Source organism: Festucalex cinctus, chromosome 1, assembly GCF_051991245.1.
Source record: "Festucalex cinctus isolate MCC-2025b chromosome 1, RoL_Fcin_1.0, whole genome shotgun sequence".
NCBI classification, from domain to species: Eukaryota; Metazoa; Chordata; class Actinopteri; order Syngnathiformes; family Syngnathidae; genus Festucalex; species Festucalex cinctus.
The window spans coordinates 33,860,210-33,880,506 of NC_135411.1; the positions used below are offsets into that span (position 1 = coordinate 33,860,210).

The window sequence follows — 20,297 nt, forward strand, 5'->3', positions numbered from 1 at the left end:
ATTTATATTAACAAAAAAATGTGATTACTGCAGAAAAATAGAACTTTATTTTCGTAAGATTGTGACATTTCTTTCTCAAAAAGAAATATATTTGTTCTTGTAAAGATTAAGACTTTTTTTTTCTCATAACATTACAAATGTTTATCCCACATCTTTGATTTTTTTAGCGAAAAATTTGACATTATTCTTGTAAAATTTTAACCCTTTATCCCACAATTATTTTCTGTTTTTATCCCAACCAAGGGGCATATTCACGAAGAATGCGCTGCGTCCGGTAATAGCGCGAAATATTGCACCACAACTGCACACAGTCTGCGCCCAGTTACCCACCTATTCACTAAGGATATTGCTCTAATCATATATCGGCGCAAACACGCCCACAAAAGTGACAGCTTGGAGCAAATTTGCACCTGATTTACCACACTTGGCAATGGATTTGCTCCAAGAACATGGTTGTTATAGTAACAGTTGCGAGAAAGATGAAATTATCAGAAAGCGAGGTTGGACCGAGAGTAAGTGTATAGCGCCATTAAACTCTGTACAGAGCAGCGAGGACGACAACGACGTCATTCATTCATAAAGTACAAATTATGGTGCAATCATTTTTTAACAATATATTTTCAGAGGTTGGCGTGGGCGTACAGTATGCATTTAGCACGTAAAAATGATCGTAAAATGCCTCCCCGCCATTGCCGATCAGCCCGGGTGACGTTATGTGTCCTAAACCAACATAGAAAAATCTCTCTCTCTCTCTCTCTCTCTCTCTCTCTCTCGCTCTCTCGCTCTCTCGCTCTCTCTCTCGACACAAACCTTTAGTGAATATGCCCCAAGGTCTTTGGTTGTTTTAAAGATTACTACATTTTATTTCTTGTAAAAATTATTTTCATATGATTACAACTCTCCCCCCAAAAAGACTTGTAATGATATATTTCTTAAAAAATGAAAAAAAAAAAAAAAATACACATAGCAGCAAAATAATTACTAAATTCTTGTAAGATTGAAACTTTCTATTTCAAGAAAATATGTCTTTGCTAGTGGAAAGATTCTGACTTCTTCATTCTCTTCATTCTCATAATGCGAAATATTCATACAGAGAAGGAAAAAAAATTGCCTTTTTTCCCAAAAAAATAGGCAACTCTTCATTTTTATCACATTTGTTGGTACGCATGGCACATGCCTTTCCACTTTATCAAAAGTCAGCATTTCTGCTACCCACTTTCTACACTAAAAGTTGGACCCCAAGGTGAAAATGGTAAAAAAAAACAAAAAAAAACAAAAAAAAAAACAACTGCATTTATTAAACAACTGCTATCTGGTCCAGCCACACATAACACAAGCATACAGTAAATACTACATAAATACTCATAAAACAAACAAACAAATGCTTTAAACTTTGTGACACAGCAGGGCATAACCGATGAACCAAATTATGACGTGGTAACACTATACTCCAAAATAATCCCAGAATTCCTTACCTTTCTCTTTCCAGTCACATCACACGATTGCATCCATATAAAAGCCGTCAAATATGCGTGGGAAGGTGTCCACTTACACGTGATCCTCCAGGTAGCCCTGTAAATCATCTGCTAACCTGATTAGTCGTCACCGTGGGGGAGCAAGCGCAATGACATTAGCGCATGTTTCGGCTGCGACAGCACTGGAATGTTTTGGCGGGGGAGATACAAACTCCATGTACGTGGGCAACATGCTAAAAACGTTGCGACCTTGCTCGGCACGAAACGACTGAGACGGAACATGCGATAATTATTGATTCAAGACTCGAGCGTTGATCAGAGTTGTAATTTAAAGTGGGCCATGAAACAATCTATTTTTGGGCACAGCATCTTGAGACTTTTTTTTTTTTTTTTTTTTGCATTTTCTCATGATAGTGATGCCGACCAATTTTTATGAAACTGGTTTGTGTAGAAACATTTTCTAAAGATTTTGGGGTGCTTGTGAGCCACTGTTATTAGATCACAAACCTTTTTTAACAGACTGAAAACCTTTGGGGGGTGCATGGTGTCAAACATGAGAGACATAACATAACAAATTTCATGCTGCTAAGTGAAATTGGCTTGGAGGCTGAATTTTCTTAGTTCATGACCCGTGAACACTAAATTATAAATTAAACACTCTTTTCGTGCATGGCTTCCTGACATGCTTTCTGTTGACTCCGTTTGGCTTTTTGAGCTTGTGAAGTTGGGTTTGGCTGTCTGTTCTGATGGACACGAGGACACAGCAGGAAACAAGAAGGTTCTGTGCAATGACATTATCCATGTTTCAGCTGCGACAGCACGGGAATAGTTTGGGGGTTAATGCCTTTGACGGGCGAGCGTGGAACGTGGTCCAAATGCTTAAAAGGCTCCCGACCTTGCACGCGCTCAATCAAGACGGCCAAACAGCTGAGGCAGATGCGTGAAGGTCAAACACGACAGAGGATGCGGAATTAAACCAAACAGGGAATGAGTCATCAATAACTTGTGACAAGAGCTCATCGTCACCACGCGCGTGCCAGACAATAATTACAGTTGACTTTGACGGACAATTTCTTTTTCGTAGGTGCAATGGTGAGGCGAGGTCTGGCAGGTCTTGCCGTGAAACCGCCATTTATCGCGGGGGATACAGAACTTTCTAGAGTCTAGACCCACCCGCAACAGGTGAAAATTTAAGATATAAAGATCTCCCATACACATGAAACACATTTAAACATATTCAGACAAGTTAAAACCTTATTAAAGGACACGTCTTAGTGTCTTTTCTTACTCTGTCTTGCATAAATCTCAAAATTAGTGACAAAGCATGCTTATTGATAAGAGCAATAGCAGTCTAGTCTAGTGTGTTGTAAAAACAAAAAGTAATAAGTACATAATTCTCTTTCTGGTCAGTTGCAACTGCTCAATAAACTGCAGTACTTGCTTTTTGCAGAGGATAAAGAATATGTGTATGCCTGTGAGTAGTGAAATGATACCATAGCAAAAATTTAAAACAATAATAAGCAGCGAAATAATAGCTGACAGCTGAACAACTTCAAATTTGTTTTATTTGTATTAACTCAAAATATACAAAGGAATGCTACCGTATTTTTCGGATTATACGTCACTCCGGATTATAAATCGAACCAGCCAAAAAAAAAAAAAAAGCATAATTAAGAAGGAAAAAACATATATAAGTCGCACTGGAGTATAAGTCGCATTTTTGGGGGAAATTTATTTGGTAAAATCCAACACCAAAAACATACATGTCATCTTGAAAGGCAATTTAAAATAAAAATAAAAGAGAGAACAACAGGCTGAAGTGTACAATATACTAACGTTACATGACTGACATAATGTCAGTAACGACGTAACATATTAAGAGTTTGTAGCGAGCAGTGACGGGAGTCGGAGGCGGAGTGTTGAAGCACGGAGCCAAAGGCTGACGTTTTATTGACATCAGCTTCTGAGGTCTTAACAGCAACTCCCCACTCAGCTGGAAGCTAACAGGCTAACTCCCCTTTTCCAAATAACAAAACCTTCCCACCCGGAACTCTCCCTTCGTCCCAACAATCCGTGAGTGAATTATGTTCCCATCACTACAAGTTATTCATATAACTCTAGCATAAAGAACATGCTAACAAGTTTACCAAACTATCAGTTTCACTCCAAATCACTCAATCCAATGAAATCTTCATCCTCGGTGTCACTTTTAAACAACTCCCCCAACTCGGGAGGTAGACGATGCTCTTCTACCGGCAATGTTGAAGTTATCAACACAGGCCTAGAGCGCCCTCTTGCGGTTTAGTGTGACATGTGAAATGATATAATAACGTGTTAATTTCACACATAAGTCGCATCAGAGTATAAGTCGCACCCCGGCCAAACTATGAAAAAAAAACTGCGACTTATAATCCGAAAAAATACAGTAATTACAATACTTTTGATAAATTTTTTTAAATTTTAACTTTTTTTCCCATTTAAAATAAAAATAACATTATTTTTTTTATACACTATATATATATATATATATATATATATATATATATATATATATATATATATACACTCCTGATCAAAATCTTAAGACCAGTTAAAAAATTGCAAGAATTTGCATTTTGCACTGTTGTATCTTAAGAAGGTTCTAAGTAGAGTTTCAGAATGCAAAAAGAAGAAATGGGAACAAGAGACCAAATGTTTTGAACAGGCAATTAATTGAAAAGAACAATTTAACTGAAATAGGCTGTTCATCAGCTGATCAAAAGTTTAAGACCATAGCTCAAAAAAAGCCCTAAAACAGAAATTAAAGTCTCGAAAACAGACTCAGTAATGAGTAACTCCACCATTATTGTTGATCACTTCAAAAATTTGTGTTGGCGTGCTTGATGTGAGTGTTTCCAAAAGGCTTGTAGGAATGTTGCTCCAAGTGGTGAAGATGGCTTCACGAAGGGCATCCACTGTCTGGAACTGATGTCCATTTTTGTAAACTTCCCTTGCCATCCATCCCCAAATGTTCTCAATTGGATTTAGATCAGGGGAACATGCAGGATGATCCAAAAGAGTGATGTTATTCTCCTGAAAAAAATCCTTTGTCAGACGGGCATTGCGAATTGCAGCATTGTCCTGCTGAAAAACCCAGTCATCACCACACAGACGAGGGCCCTCAGTCATGAGGGATGCCCGCTGCAACATCTCCACGTAGCCAGCTGCTGTTTGATGCCCCTGCACAACCTGGAGCTCCATTGTTCCATTGAAGGAAAAAGCATCCCTCATCATGATGGCGCCCCCTCTGCTGTGCCGTGTTGAAAAAATTTCAGGTGGCATCTCGTTGTCATGCCAGTAGCGTTGGAAGGCATCAAGACCATCAAGGTTAATTATTTTCTCATCAGAGAATAAAACTTTCTTCCAACTTTGAACATCCCATGTTTGGTGCTCCCTTGCAAAGGCCAAACGGGCAATTTTGTGGCGTTGCAGGAGACGTGGCCTTTGAAGACGTTTTTTGTTTTTGAAGCCGTTCCTTTGCAGATGCCGTCTGATGGTTATTGGGCTGCAGTCAGCACCAGTAATGGCTTTAATTTGGGATGAGCATCGCCCCTTGTCTTGATGAACAGCCATTCGGATCCTCCGGCTCAGTGCCGGTAAGATTTTTTTGGGTCTACCACTTGATTTTTTCTATCCATAAACCTCAGGATCTTTTAAGAAATGCAAAACGACTGTCTTACTGCGTCCAACCTCAGCAGCGATGGCACGTTGTGAGAGGCCTCGTCTATGCAGCTCAACAATCCTGCCACTTTCGAAGGCAGTGAGTTTTTTTTGCTTTTCCCATCAAAAGGTCTTGACAGTGTGATTACTTGACAGAAAATGACATGGAATCCAAATTTTTGCACAGATTTGGGCTTTTAAAGGATGTGGTCTTAAACTTTTGATCAGCTGATGAACAGCCTATTTCAGTGAAATTGTTCTTTTCAATAAATTGCCTGCTCAATATTTGGTCTCTTGTTCCCATTTCTTCTTTTTGCATTCTGAAACTCTACTTAGAACCTTCTTAAGATACAACAGTGCAAAATGCAAATTCTTGCAATTTTTTAACTGGTCTTAAGATTTTGATCAGGAGTGTATATTCATATTCAGTACTGTGGCAAAGTATTATGGCGCCAAAAGCTATGTTGTTTCAGGCAGTATAAACTTTTCTTGAATCTTCAGCTTTTGATATCCCAAACCACAAGTACTGGGAAAGAATGCAGAATGAAAGCGCAGTGATTTGATTCTGTATTGTAGCATAAGTGACCTGATGGACTATTGATTGTAATAGAGTAAAATAACAAAGTGATTTCAGAGACATCATTTTTCTTGTATGTCAGCTTTTAACAGTATATTGTTCGAAAACTGCCATTGTTGGATCATTTTAGATATTAACTTTTAATCCATTGATGGATTATTTTTCCGTCTGAGTTTGAAATGTCCTACTGTTGTAAGCAGTATTTGAATGCACCTCGTGTCCCATGCCGAGTGGCATCAGTGTTTACTCCTCTTATGATCCTCTCCATTTTATAGATGAACCACAAAGATTGAGTACATTACAAACAGCAAGACAAACATTCAGTTACAAGCATCTGCCTTTTACATGGCACAAGACGAGCTTTTGCTTTCATAGACACAATAAATAGTTGCAAGGGTTTAAACTTGTGATGACTTGATAGTTGGAGACCCAACTGCCCGGATACAAACTGTGTTTTACAGCAGTATTTATAATTCCACATGTACTTGTGGAGGAAATGGATAAGAGCTCACACCGTTGCCAAAATGCACCGAGCGGGTACATACAACGCACACACATCACTGAAAGGAGACGATCAAGGAAGCTGGCACACACTGTCCTTTACAAACAACAAATCGTGACAGTTAAGTTAGATGGCTAAGAACGTGGCAAAGTACGTGACTCCAGACTCATATATCTGTTTATCGGTCATTATTCACAGCAGGCTTCCCCTATCACGGTCCTCGAGGACCGGAGACCTGCAAGGTTTTAGATGTTTCTGTCCTGCAAACACACCTGAGTCATATAATCAGCTCACCAGCAAGCTCTGCAGAAGCCTGATAATGATCCTACAGGTGTGTTGGACGCAAACACTTCACACCTGCCCGACTCCGGCCCTCGAGGACTAGGATTGGGGAAGCCCGTTTTACAGGAAGGATTTAACCTGACATGCAATGAATGCGCAATGCATAAAATGCCTCGATTGATTGAATTTGATTTTTCTTTTTTCTGTAGGGGGCCCGACACGTCCCATAGTGGCCCCAACACTTCTGCCTCTTATATTTGTACCCGTGTGTCTTGGATGGGAGTGTTGCACGCCAAACCCACCTGTCACTTTCACTGTTTTTTGTAACCCAAATACCAGAATTTGGAAATTATAGTATAGTATCAATTTTGACAGTAAAAATTCACATTACAAGTACCTGTGAGTACTGCTATATTGTCTGCATGTACTTGTACATGTGTTGCTGCACCTTAGTGTGTTTAAATAATAATAATGTTGCTTTAAGATCCCTTAACATTGGCATTTAGTATCGTTAGATTACCTACTGTGTTTTAGCATGTTAGCATTGAACTAGAGTAGAGTACTTTGGTCTGGCAATGAGGTATTTGGTGAAATAGGCCTACATATGTAAGTCTTATTGTTTGATTATCGTTAATTAACCATTGTTTAAGGCATTCTTCGTATTCGTATAGTGATTTAAAAATGATTTACAAACTCAAATTTTTGCTCACTAGTTTGGTTAAGGACCTTCACTGCTTCTTCTTCTTGTTTTTAGTTTTGCTGCATGTCTTCCTGTAGTGCTTCCCGCCGTGTTGCGACACAACGTGGCACTCCATTACGCGGCCTCCATGCAGCCTCGTGCTGTTGCCAAATCTCCTGATAAGTTTATACGCTACAATCAAGCCGCAGGGGCTGTGACGCCTGACGGGGATTACTGCGGGATTACAATATATTCACCCCACTGGGACTCCATCACATGCTGGATCAGGTCTCGCTGACGGGGGAACGATGATCCCCCGGGGACTCCCAGCGCCACTTTGACACGTTTTGACAAAAGGCAGCAACAATGAGCATTGCCGAGGTCGCCAACTCTGCTCCCGTCAGGACCAACAGTGACGCAATCCGACTTTTGGAAGCAATAAATTCATTTAGCGCTGGAAAATCCAGTCCATTAGCAAGGTCACACAAAGAGCTTGGATTAGCTGAGAGGCCGTTTCAGGGGAGTAATTAAAAATTGCAGCTACCATCAAGGAAAGAAACCACTTTTTGGCACCAGGACTAGTAAAGACTCAAGGTTCTTAAACTCCCTCGACCCCTGGGGGATAGTTACCTTATAGCAACGCAACAGTACAGGAATAAATTCACTTGTTAAAATGCCTTCCTTCTATGGTTAAACTTGGACTTCAATATCACATTTTAATGTGGAAAATACAAAACTTTACTCTCAAATGATTGACTTTTTGTCCAGACAAAATGCATATTTGTTCTTGTAAAAGATTACTTGTCTTTTTTTTCTTCAAAAAATACCATATTTGGTTTTGGAAAAATTACATTTCCACGACAATTCTATCTCTCGAACTAGTGAACTCTTTCTTGAAAAAAATTACAGCTATTCTCAGTTTGACCCTGAAAATAAACAAATATGATCTCAAAAGGTTGCAAGATTTTTATCTTGAAGAAAATGCTAATTTATTATGACTTTATATTCCAAAAATACAAAACATCGTTGCTTGTCAGGATTACTGATTTTCTTGATAAAATACAACTCCTCTCAAAAGATTATCGCTTCATGTCATATCTGATCAGAAAGGGTTTCAAGTTTAAACAAAAAAACAAAACATGACTTTATGTTTGTAAAATTTCAACTTTGGATTCTGACAAAATGTCTTTTTTTCTAGTAGATTACAGCAACTTTGATTTCCTTGGAAACATTTTACAACCTCCTTCTTCCAAAAATATGTATTTATCATAACATTATGACATTTTTCTTGTAGCCAGACAAGTTTTTACACTCATTCAGGGCTACGCTTGGCAGTTTCATTTAATTGGTGTTTGAATTACAAGGGCGTACTTGGAAGAAATGTTCCCTTGGAACCAAAAAAAGTTTGTGAACCTCTGATAAAGATGTCAGTTCCTGACAACCGCCAAGTAGACCGTTGGCAGATTAAGTCTGAAAAATTAAGCAAGCGCCTCAAGCGTAATGTCACGAGAGAGAGCGGGCTGGCGCAGGGGACGACAAATCCTCTTGTTCTCCATTTGTTGCATTAAACACTGGCCACCATCTGTTGTGTTGGAGCACACAACAACAGCAGCGAGGCGGCAGATGCCACCCTAAGAGCCCCGGTCATCGGCCCCGCGCTGCACGCCGGCCGACGCTCTAAAAATACCGTTAATGGCCTCTCGGTTACGGCGCAACGAGCAGTGCCGGGCCGCTAAAATAAGACAACGAGCTGCCGTGCGGATTACTGCGTATTTGCACAACACTACAGAGAAACGACTTTATGGTTAAACTGACTTCGGAGTGTGCAGGTCAATGGGATCCCAAAAGGAAAAACAATGAAGACAATCAGCTTTTTGATTCAAAGCAATCACAGAGTGAAGCAAACTTCTAACTGCATGAAAAAGAATTGCACCAAAAACAAGCAAAACAATTGTCACCGAGTGTGGGTTACTAAATCTTTTTACTTACTTTCATTTCTTACAATATTACACATTGTTCCCTGTACAGCGTCATGTACAGCACCTTACAAAAGGATTCATCCCCCTTGAATTTCTCAACATTTTGGCATGGTAGGACCACAAACATAAAAAAACATTTCATTGAAGTTTTATGCGAAAGCTAAACACAAAGTAGCACACAATCGTGAAGTGAAACAAAATTGATATCTAATTTCAAACTTGCTGTGATTGGCTGGCAACCAGTTCAGGGTGTACCCCGCCTACTGCCTGAAGCCAGCTGGGATAGGCTCCAGCACCCCCGCGACCCTTGTGAGGAGCAAGTGGTTAAGACAATGGATGGATGGATTTCAAACTTGTTTTACAGGTAAAAAACTGAAAAGTAGGGTGTGCAAAAGTATTCAGCCCCCCCTGAAAGAACACTTTGTTGAATCCCCTTTTGCTGCAATTACAGATTCAAGTCTTTTGGGGTATGTCTCTATCAGTTTTGCACTTGTAGGGACTGAAATGTTTGCCCATTCCTCCTTGTTAAACACCTCCAGCTCAGCTGGGTCAGATGGAGAGCTTTTGTTTACGGCAATCTTAAGATCTCTCCACAGATTTTCTATTGGATTTAGTTCAGGACTTTGACTGGGCCACTCCAGGGCTTTGATGGCTTTTTTTTGTTTTGTTTTTTTGTTTTTACCATTCCGTTGTCGCTTTAGCTGTATGCTTCAGGTTGTTGTCTTGCTGAAAGGTGAACCTTTGTCCCAGTCTCAGATCTATTGCAGACTCCAGCAGGTTTTTTTTTTTATAGATTGACCTATTTTGCACTATCCATCTTCCCTTCTACTCACACCATCTTCCCTGTCCGCGCAGAAGAAAAGCACCCCCAGAGCATGATGCTCCCACCACCACCATGTTTGACAGTGAGGATGATGCGTTGAGACTGATGAACAGTGTTGTTCTTACGCCAAACATCGCGTTTGTCATGTAGGCCAAAAAGTTCAAATTTGCAACTTCTTCTAGACGTGACTTCTTCCAAACAGGGCAGATTTGTGCAGTATTCGGCTGATCGTATATGGACAGATTCCCCTAGCTCTGCTGTGGATCTTTGAAGTACATTTAGAATGATCAAAAGGCCTCTTGGGTACTTCTCTGTTGAGTGGACTCCTTCTTCGGTCAGGAACTTTGGAGGGATGGCCTTGTAGATTTGTGGTTGTTTGGCAGGCCGTGGCTACTCCATCTACTTGGGGTGATTGATTGAACAGTACTCCATGATGTTCAAAGCTTTGAAAATCTTTTGGTATCCTCCTTCTGCTTTGAATCTGTCCACAACATTGACCCAGGCCAACCTGGTGTGTTCTTTAGTCTTGAATGCTGACAAAAGATTAAGATTGCAGTACACAAACGGTCTCCTTCTGACCTAGCTGAGCTGGAGGTGTTTTGCAAGGAGGAATGAGCAAACATTTCACTGTGGCGTGTTCGCCCCGAACACGCCACACTGAAGGGAAGATACAAGCACAATCGCAGTTAAAAAAATAAAAAATCAGGGCTCTTTGTACTCGTCTGGACATTGGTGGTGCCTGCGTGATCTAGTAAAAGATTTCATATTAACATTTTAAATACCACAATACAACCTTAAATGAAAAAGAGCATTCACTAATATGATCCAACGTAGTTTAATAATACCCTTTCACTGGAGAACCACTGAACTAAATAAACAAAAAGAAAGCGGTGTATGTAATGTCCGTCCCCTCTGTTGTTCCTGCAGGCAGTAGGTGACTGAGATGGGCGTTCGCTTGAGCGCCTCCTTGTGGTGGCCACTGCTGCTGCTGCTGCTGCTGTACAGCGCCACCCGCCGCTGTTCCGGCCGGCCCTTCGGGATCCCGGCGCCCGCCGTGAACGTGGCGGTGGTTTTCAGCGGCTCGGCCTACCAGTCGGAGATCAAGGGGCGGCTGAGTCGCGAGAACTTCATGGACCTGCCTCTGGAGGTGAACCCCATCACTGTGCTGGTGAACAACACCAACCCCAGAGCGCTGCTCACCCGCATCTGCGACACGCTCTCCACCAACCGCGTCCATGGCGTGGTCTTCGAGGACAACGTGGGCTCAGAGGCCGTGGCCCAAATCTTGGACTTCATTTCCACTCAGACCGGCGTACCCATCGTGGGGATCAGTGGAGGCTCGGCTGTCGTCCTGCCGTACAAGGTCAGAACCAGGCTACTATCCTGATTTGGGCCCAAACCCAACACTGTCCTTGATCACTGTAACCAAATGTGCCAACAGGAAATAGAAAGTCTACCTCAAGGGATGTTTGGGTCAAACGAACGCTAGCTAGCATATGTTTGATTGAGAACTGCTGGTTCCAGGGCCCCAATACAAACCCAAATGACAGTGCTGTTCTTTGACCACTATGGCAAAAAAATACCAACAAGAAGTCGAAGGTCCACCCCCCCTAAAGGCAGGGCTCTACACTAACTTTTCCACTGGTAGAACTGGAGCAAGTGACATTTTTAGTTGCTCGCACAGCACAGGATTTGGTCGCACCATTTTTTGTCGAGGTACATCATGACATTAGGCATACGCAACTCGATATATTTCATTGGAACACGAGGCTTGCCTGCAACGGCAGTGGCTATCTAAACAAGTCAATAATTTCGTATAACTTAACTCATGTGAACAATATTTTGATTAGCTCAGTAAAGGCAGTACTTTTTTTTTTCTTCACCTGCTTCTCGGCCGATGCTCCTCTGCCCTTTCATCTGTATCGTTTGATTTTGCACCTTCCGCTGGCCCTCCTTTTACCACCATCATTCTCCTCCTCTTTATCATTTTGTTTTGATTATAAAATTATAACAAATCTTATTTCTAGACTGTTGGAGACAGAAGTGCCAAAAATGGTATATTCTGATCAGAAAGGCTTCATAAAGGGGAAGCAATCGTTCCATAATCTCCGACGCCTTTTTAATATAATGTATTGTCTCATTTGACCACAAAATCCGGTGCTGTCCTTTGATAACGTTATCTAAAAATGTTAACAGGAAGTAGAAATTCCCCCTCAGGGGATGTTTGGGTCAAAATAATAATCGGAGAAGACAACTTGTCTTGTTTGGTCCACAGCCCAAATTGAACCCAAATCCCAATGCTGTTAGTTAAAAACCTCAACCTAAGAACTGAACGTACAAGTACATGTCAGGGGACTATGGGTTTAAAAAAAACAGTCAGGGGAAGTGGAAAGTGTCTCCCCACGAGACTCAAATTAACACTAGCCGGAGTGGAAGTCGCCTACTTGCCTACTTACGTCCTGTTGGGTCAACGGCTCAATTTTGAACCCAAATCCAAATGTTTTTCTGCGATCATTATGACCAAAAATGTGAACATAAAGAATAAAGTAGAAACGTAGGAAGTAGTAAGAGTGAACCTTACACTTGGAAAAGACACCTGGGCCTGGTTGTTCAAAACTCGGTTATATCTTTAACCACTGGTTAAGTAGATTTAACGAACCGTTGCCTTTAACGACATTGTTATCTTGTTCAAAACTCTTAACTGGCTGTTAACTTGCTGTTAAAGTTAACAAACCTAAGAACCGCCACTAACTTTTTAACAGTGTGGTTAAGTCTGCGTTCATGGCTAATGCTGCCTTCACGATACCCGATGAGCGCAAAAAAAAAGAGAATTTATAGACGGCTTGACTTTGACGTTGGTGATTATTCTGATGAAGAGTTACGCACACGCTACCGATTAGCAGTAATAAAATGCCAAGTCTCATGCTGAGTCAAAAGAGAAAGAATAAAAATATGTTTTTTTAAGACAAGCTCTAAAAATGGACTGCAGAGAGGGGGCTTACCCAACATTTAGTGGGAGGTGATTCCAAATAGGGGTTACCTGTAATGTTTCTTGTTTGCTTTCATGTCAATAATCAAACAGACAACAGCACTGTGAATAGGGGATAATTGTTTAATTTAATTTAAATGTAATGTAATAATAATAATAATAATAATAATAATAATAATAGTAAGAGTAATAATAATGATAATGATAATGATAATAGTAAGAGTAATAAGAATTTTATTAATTTTAATTTTATTTTAATTTTATTCATTTTAATTTAAAACAGTAATTACAAATATTAGTAACAATAACAAATATGTGCCCTGCAATTGGCTGGCAACCAGTTCAGGGTGTAACCCTGCCAACTTCCCGGAGCCAGCTGGGATAGGCTCCAGCAACCCCGCAACCCTTTTGAGGAGTAAGCGGCTAAGAAAATGGATGGAGGGATGGATGGATGGATGGATGGATAATTACAAATATTATATGAAAAATACACACATATTAGAAGTGTGTAAAGGCAAAAACAAGACAAATAATTCAATATTCTATCAAAATATTACACAAAAAATACAAATCAGTCGAAAATACAAATACTGTATGTTAGACAAAAAAAACATTTGACCAAAATATGAGAAAAATAATACAAAAACATGCAAATTTATATGCTACAAAAATATTGGCAAAAATACAAAAAATATTACACAAAATATTCACTGAAAATACACACAGTAGAAAAAATAAATTATACTGAATTAAAAAAAAATATTTCACAAAAACTCATAAATTGCTTCAACCATTGATTGAATAACTTTTTTTCCAGCTTGTGTCAGGGGTCGTTTGGATAGTATCCATTTCTTTCGCCGACCCGGAAGTAAACAAAAAGAGGACTTGTGGATATATCCGTGCTAAACAGTGACGTAAATGGCACGGTTAACTTTGATGGTGCTGTTAGTTAACAGTGTGACTAACCCTGTTTTCAACAACATATATTTAACGGTTGGTTAGTTAACGGTAGGTTAGGTATTTAACCGGTGGCTAGGGGTTAGTGGTTAAAATACCCGAGAATTGAACAACCGGGCCTTGATTACATCCGATTCAGTCGATAGCCCAAGCTGAACCTAAATCCCACTGCTTTGAACCAAAAATGCCAACGGGAATTACAAAACCACAGACATTTCAAACTAAACACTGGCCCGAGTGCAAGTGCCTGATTTCATCCACTTGGGTCCATGGCTCAATATGAACCCAAATCCCTATGCACTTTTCTTTTTTAAATCAATTTAACCAAACACCTTCCTGAAAGCCGAGCAGACCTCAACTTGAATGACACACGTCAGTGGATTGGAGGTCGGTTTATTTGGTCCGAACAAGCTTGCTGAGGTTCCTCTGACCTTTGTTTTGTCAGGAGAGACCTGACTCCTATTAATCTTGCTGTCAAGTTCATTTACTCCAGCATGGTTCACTCGCTGACACTCGTTTACACGACATCAGCATTTTGACGTGCAAACTTTTCAAAACGGCTCTCAAGTTGATATTCTTATCGCAAAGAAACCAAAACTCATATTCTCTTGATGTAAACGCACCCTTAGGCTCAGTCAAGGATAATTACAACCCTTAACAGAGGATGAAATAACAGCTAATTATCTCACGTCCAGTCCTCTTGAGTGCTAATTAGCTCCGCCAAAATGGACATTAGACCGCTACAATCTGTCATCTTTACATGACTTTGGATGCGACAAGACAACTTTCCAGGGTCAAAATGTTCAATGTCAATGAACATTCTGTCATTTTCTTGGATTCTCTTGTATTGTATTCTCAAACTGGCTCCAACTGGATTCTGCGATCTGTAACTTGTATAAGATAATTTGCCAGAAAGCCCTGTCATATCATTTTGGAAAAAATGTATAGGCTACCTACATATGGGGACCAGCACACTGTAAAACAAACATACTAAACAAATGACTTCCTCCTCCAAAATTTTGGACCAATTCAAGTTCTATTATGATTGTGACATATCATCACATCAAGCTAACCTCTGCATAAATAAAGCTGCGTCTCTATAATAAAAGGTGTTTTTTTATTTCTTAGAATAAGGTTTGCTTGTTTGTTTTTCAGAATAAAAGTGTTTTTTCCAGTGTAATATGAGAATAAAGTTATGTTACTTGTTAAAATCTGACTTTTTGAAACTTTTCCCCATACGATTTGAGAAGCCGTGCTTCATGACTTTAATAACACCAAACGTATGTTTGTATGCTTCTAAGAGGCACAACAAACTTGTTAAAGAGTGTAGTCCGGCAATCATAGAGGTTTAAGTGGAAAAGTGAGGCGGCTCAGCACTGGAGTGCACATGTAATCCTTTCAAAATGGCTTCCGTGTCACTAACATTTCCAGTCCTCTGACACACCAGTGAAATCGTTTTGGGAGGTACAAATTCACAACAAATACACTATAGTAATACCTTGACTATTTCAGTGTGACAACTTTTTTGTTTTTGTTTTGTTTTTTTTACGAGCCATCGCTTGTTTTTTTTTTTTTTTTTTTTTTTTTTTTTTTTATGTTTCTCTCTTTGTTTTTTGTTTTTTTGTGTGTTTGTGTGTCAAAATGTCCTTACACATGTGCAAGGAGAGTGACACTTGCACTTTGAATATTTTTCTATTAACGAGACACACGATACAAAATGATGATACAAAACACTCGCAAGGAGCTTCCTCTGTAAAACATCCCTCATGCCCAGACAATCTGGCCAACCAGACCCATGCTCCTGCAACCACTTACTCACACCACTTAAAAGCACACATGCAGCACAGGAATAGCACAGTATTAGCAGTAATTGTAGTTGATGAAACCAGTTTATAACTTTAAATTTTCTTTCATGGTTTTATTCTGGGTTTATTTTATACACTAGTGTGCTATTTGTATTTATTAAAAAACAAAACAAAAACATTTGGGTGGAGCTCGATCAATTGAAAACATTTCAATTTACTTCAGTGGGTAAATGAAAAACGAGAAAGCAGAGTATTGAGCTTGCACACGGTACGAAGGAACTTTATCTGTTTTAAAAAGCAATTTTTGTACATATAGTTTGTCTGTATTTGCAGGGGGACCAAGTCCTGATAAGAAGAGCAAAAATCTGCAATTAATTAACCCTTCCAAATGTTTGTAATTGCCTGAATGAATAGTTTGAAGCCTTACTACATGGTATTGTGACTTGTGAATTTAAATCATTCCATGAACAATCCCATAACTTCATTTACTTGTATATTAAATGCATTTTTACCCCAGTAAAATGAGCTGCCTGTGGCTCTGGCGTTGTGATTTGTCATGTTGTTGCGGCTTGTCATATTTACGATTCTAGCAGCAAATGATCTAGTGAATAATTAACCGCAAAACATGGCTGTAGACTTCAGCGTCTGCTCGTTTCGCTTGAATCAAATTGTCCTGATTGGATTTGCTCACATTTGCCTCACCCCAGCAGGACCCCGTTATGCACATTTGTACGCTTGTGTCCAACAAAATACCTCATTTTCACAGTGTGACACTCTCTAAAAAATACTATTACCACTCTGCCGCTCTATTTTGCACGGAATGGAACACTGAATCCGTTTGACATTGGCTTGACCATGTCCTCGCGCTGGCCTCTGGGATGCGATGCCTCTCAGCCTCTAATGCCTCCCATTCCTCACCTCCGTCCTTAACGCCTTTCTTCCAGGTGTGACCTGGTCGGAATACATTAGCGCGCAAACAGGCGTATTAAGAAATCGGCGCGCTGCGACAAAGGCGGCCGTTAAGATGAAATAGGACCGCTCTGCAGTAATTAGCCAGAGAGGGAGGCTAACTGCTGGCATATACATCATATAGTGATACGTTTAAAGATCCTAACAAAGTGGAAGCACAGATGTCATCATTTGTCTTGGGTAATCATGTACCAGGTGTGTCAAAAGAGAAACAAATCTGCAGAGGCGGGCACTTTTGTCTATCGTCAATTCCCGACAATGCCCGTCTTTGTCACATGATAAACGAGTTATGTATTCCATTTTGTAGTTTGTCCGAAAGATCCTGTTTTGAGAAACTTTCCACATATAGTGTAAATTGTGCTGAAGCAATGTGACGGCCATAAAGTTTCTCAAACTAGCGCTGAACTGCAGTCCAGGACAGAATAGCTGCTTGCCAGGTGGGCAATTTTGCAACATTGCTCTAATGGCAATCGGTGAGCCATGCGCACAGGAATAATATTCAAATAGAACCCATTTTATATTCCCATTGAAGTGTTAAAATTCTCCCCCAAAGGTCAGGATGATTATCTGGAAAAGCTTGAGCACCATCTTGAGCCAATATGACTGACGTCTGTCAATGTCTCCGCCATGTTTGTCATGACTTGGGCTCATCTCCACCTCCTCACGACCACACATGAATTTTTGAGGATTTGTTCCACTCAAACGTGTGCCACACATCAAGTTTGAGACACTCAGCTGAGCCCTTCACCAAACTTATGAAGTCATTTCGCATGGATTCTTTGTTCCATATTTGTTCTACCGGCAAAGCGTGGCACAAGTGTCTCACACAAAAGCTGAAAAGAAGCACAGATTTCCACAGATTTGTGAGAAAATGTTGCAGAACTGGCATTTATTTGTCTGCCAGTCTCATTTCTTTGTCACCCTTTTCAATATTATTGACTTCCATCACATAGGTCATGTTTTTATTCCATTTTGATTCTTCAGTGATTCCAAAAGAAGCTCGCAGAGATATTTGTACGTCTTTTTTTAATCATGCAAAACCTTTCTAAATCCCCCTTTTCTTAATTAATCAGTGAATAATACAGTAAATCAGTTTAAGCGCCATTATTAGGCACACACAAAAACGTGCATATGTCCAACAACGTGCCCACTCTCGGGTTGATTTTAATACGTTGTTACTATGTATATTCTTATCACAGAGACTGATTGTGGTCCAATTCAGAGTGCGTCTGCAGTTTGGTAATCTGTGTTAGCTCCAGCCATGGCAAGCGATGAGGGAATCGTGTGTCTGCTTCTGGTTGCCGGGCGGGATCTCAGTGACGTGGGCCGAGCAGGATGCCGGAGTCGGTCCATATGTCGCGGCAAAAGAGCGGCAGCCGGGAGTCATTCTTCAAAGAAATCCAGGCGGAGACGGTGGCACTTCACTTATTTTGCCATGTTTCCATTTAGTCAGTGCTCTGTTCCGTTTTTTTTTTTTCCATTGTGCTTTTAAGCCTCTCCAAGCCAACTGATATCAATCTCCGCTTTCCTTTAGCTTTTTTGGACGCAATCCCGCGTCTATTAATAGAGCAACCTGAGTCATTCTAGTCACCTTCAGCCAAATTAAAGTGTTTCAGTGCAGGTAGTGACTCCATATGGCCCCCGTTAAGACTTCTAAGAGTGCTGTTTCGTTGTCTTGCAAACAGCTGTTTGCAGATAATCGCCGCTTCACCGCTCTTGTCTAACCCTCATCAGGTCCGACGTCTGCTGATCTTGCGAGCGGCAGAGATTCTTCGTGTGCGAGCGGAGGATTCCCAAGGGAGTCTTCAGAGCAAATGACAGGCGGTGGCGTTGAAGGAGTCTCCAGCCGAGTTTGTCCATGGGACGAAAAGAGTTCTCGTGAACATTTTTCCACTGTAAATGTAATCTGAGTGTGGAGAAGCTAAGCTCTCCACTCAATGGCTTTAATCTCCTTTAGGACTGTGAGCGTCTGTGGAAGTGCATCTCACTGTGCTGGACTATGGAATTATGCTTGTAATTTGTGTTGTTCCGATACCGTTTTTTGGCTCCCGATACCGATACCGATACCGATACCCAGCTTTGCAGTATCGGCCGATACCATACCGATACTTAAGGTTTTTTTTCCTCAACATGAAAAAGATGTCCTGCCATTGGTTCAGAGCATTCAAGGGCCAATAGGATATCTTAGATCGGCATGCAGTGAACATGTAACATATCAGTGAATGTCGTGCACCAGCAAGACACAAGATGCTGCATCCAAAATCCTATATTAGCGATGGACTTTATGGTATCGGCATGTTACTTGTGAGTAGTCACCGATACCGATACCACTGTTTTAATGCAATATCGGCACCTCTGCCGATACCAGTATCGGTATCGGAACAACACTACTTGTAATCTAGCACATTCTATACATACTATGAGGGGAATCCTGATGGGTTTGTTTCCAGTACAACAGTGTCGCAGAAGTAGATGATCATGTGGCTACCACTTGAATTCAGCAGACGTCGGACTACCGCTTGTGGACTCGTAATTAATTAGTATATTTGAGACTAATTGTGTATCTGGCTCCTAAAAAGGTAATCAATTGCCCCTTTCACACTGCTTAATTGCTGCATCGGTGATGTAACAGTAGAGACATTAATTTATTGCTTTATTTATTCATTATTTATGACAAAGTTGAATCTAATCTAATCGAATTGAAAAGAGCAGCGTAAAAGGGGCCAGTGGCAGATCCCTGCTCAAATTCCAAGCACATTGGGTGGCCTGTGGCGATGCCCCAGCGCTGTCGTGTACTGTGCTATCAGTCAACTCTGTGCTAACTGAGTCTGACTGACGGTGTGAGAAGCTTGGCAAGTGTCACATTCTGACCCATAAGGGTAATAAAGTCGCTGCTTCGCACGGATGTACACGCGTCCGCCTCTGGTGGCACCTCGCTTACATTCATTTCACTGATAACTGAAATTAATTTACTGTACTGGCACGCTTGGAAGATATAAATATGGCAGTTTTAATTAAGCAAAGATGAATGAAAAGCCAAGATAATGTTCCCATTTTCCAATTTGCTGTAACTTTTAGGACATAAAGGAGCAATTTAATACAGTGGTACATTGACTTCTGGAAAGTGTTCCGTCACACTCTTAATGGTCTTAAGAAAATAAAATATTTGGGGTTTTAAACATAACTGATACAACAACTTTAAACACTGAGACCGAATACAGTCAAAGTGGAGCTTCTAATGTTCATTATTCCTGCCATGATGTTTTTTTCATTGGATTAATTTCCCAAAACATGACACTTTGACCACTTAGCTGACATTTGGGAATAATTACAGTCCTCCTTCTGCATTTATCTGGATCCAAAACTTTTTACAGAAACCAACATTTTGAAACTGCGACTTCCAGAGACAATCGATGTATCCTTACAAGAGACATTCGAGAGAGACCATTAGAGGTTGCAGGTTCTTCACAGCTGGAATTTTTTCTTCTTTTCGCTCTTCCGTCAGTCCCACCATGATGTGGAACCAATCATGGCCGAAAAACGAGTTGCTTCAAGTAGTCT

The 20,297-nt window shown here is 40.5% G+C and overlaps 1 protein-coding gene across 2 annotated transcripts in view; it reads left to right on the top strand.

Annotated features, from left to right (window-relative positions):
- grin2ca (glutamate receptor, ionotropic, N-methyl D-aspartate 2Ca) overlaps positions 1-20,297 on the top strand; it is a 93,569-nt gene that overhangs the window by 31,572 nt on the left and 41,700 nt on the right. For both annotated transcript variants that reach the window (XM_077531094.1, XM_077531093.1), the window contains one exon: positions 10,944-11,379. In XM_077531094.1, coding sequence (XP_077387220.1) covers positions 10,960-11,379 — 420 coding nt within the window. In that variant the 5' untranslated portion in view covers positions 10,944-10,959. The remainder of the gene's footprint in view (positions 1-10,943; positions 11,380-20,297) is intronic.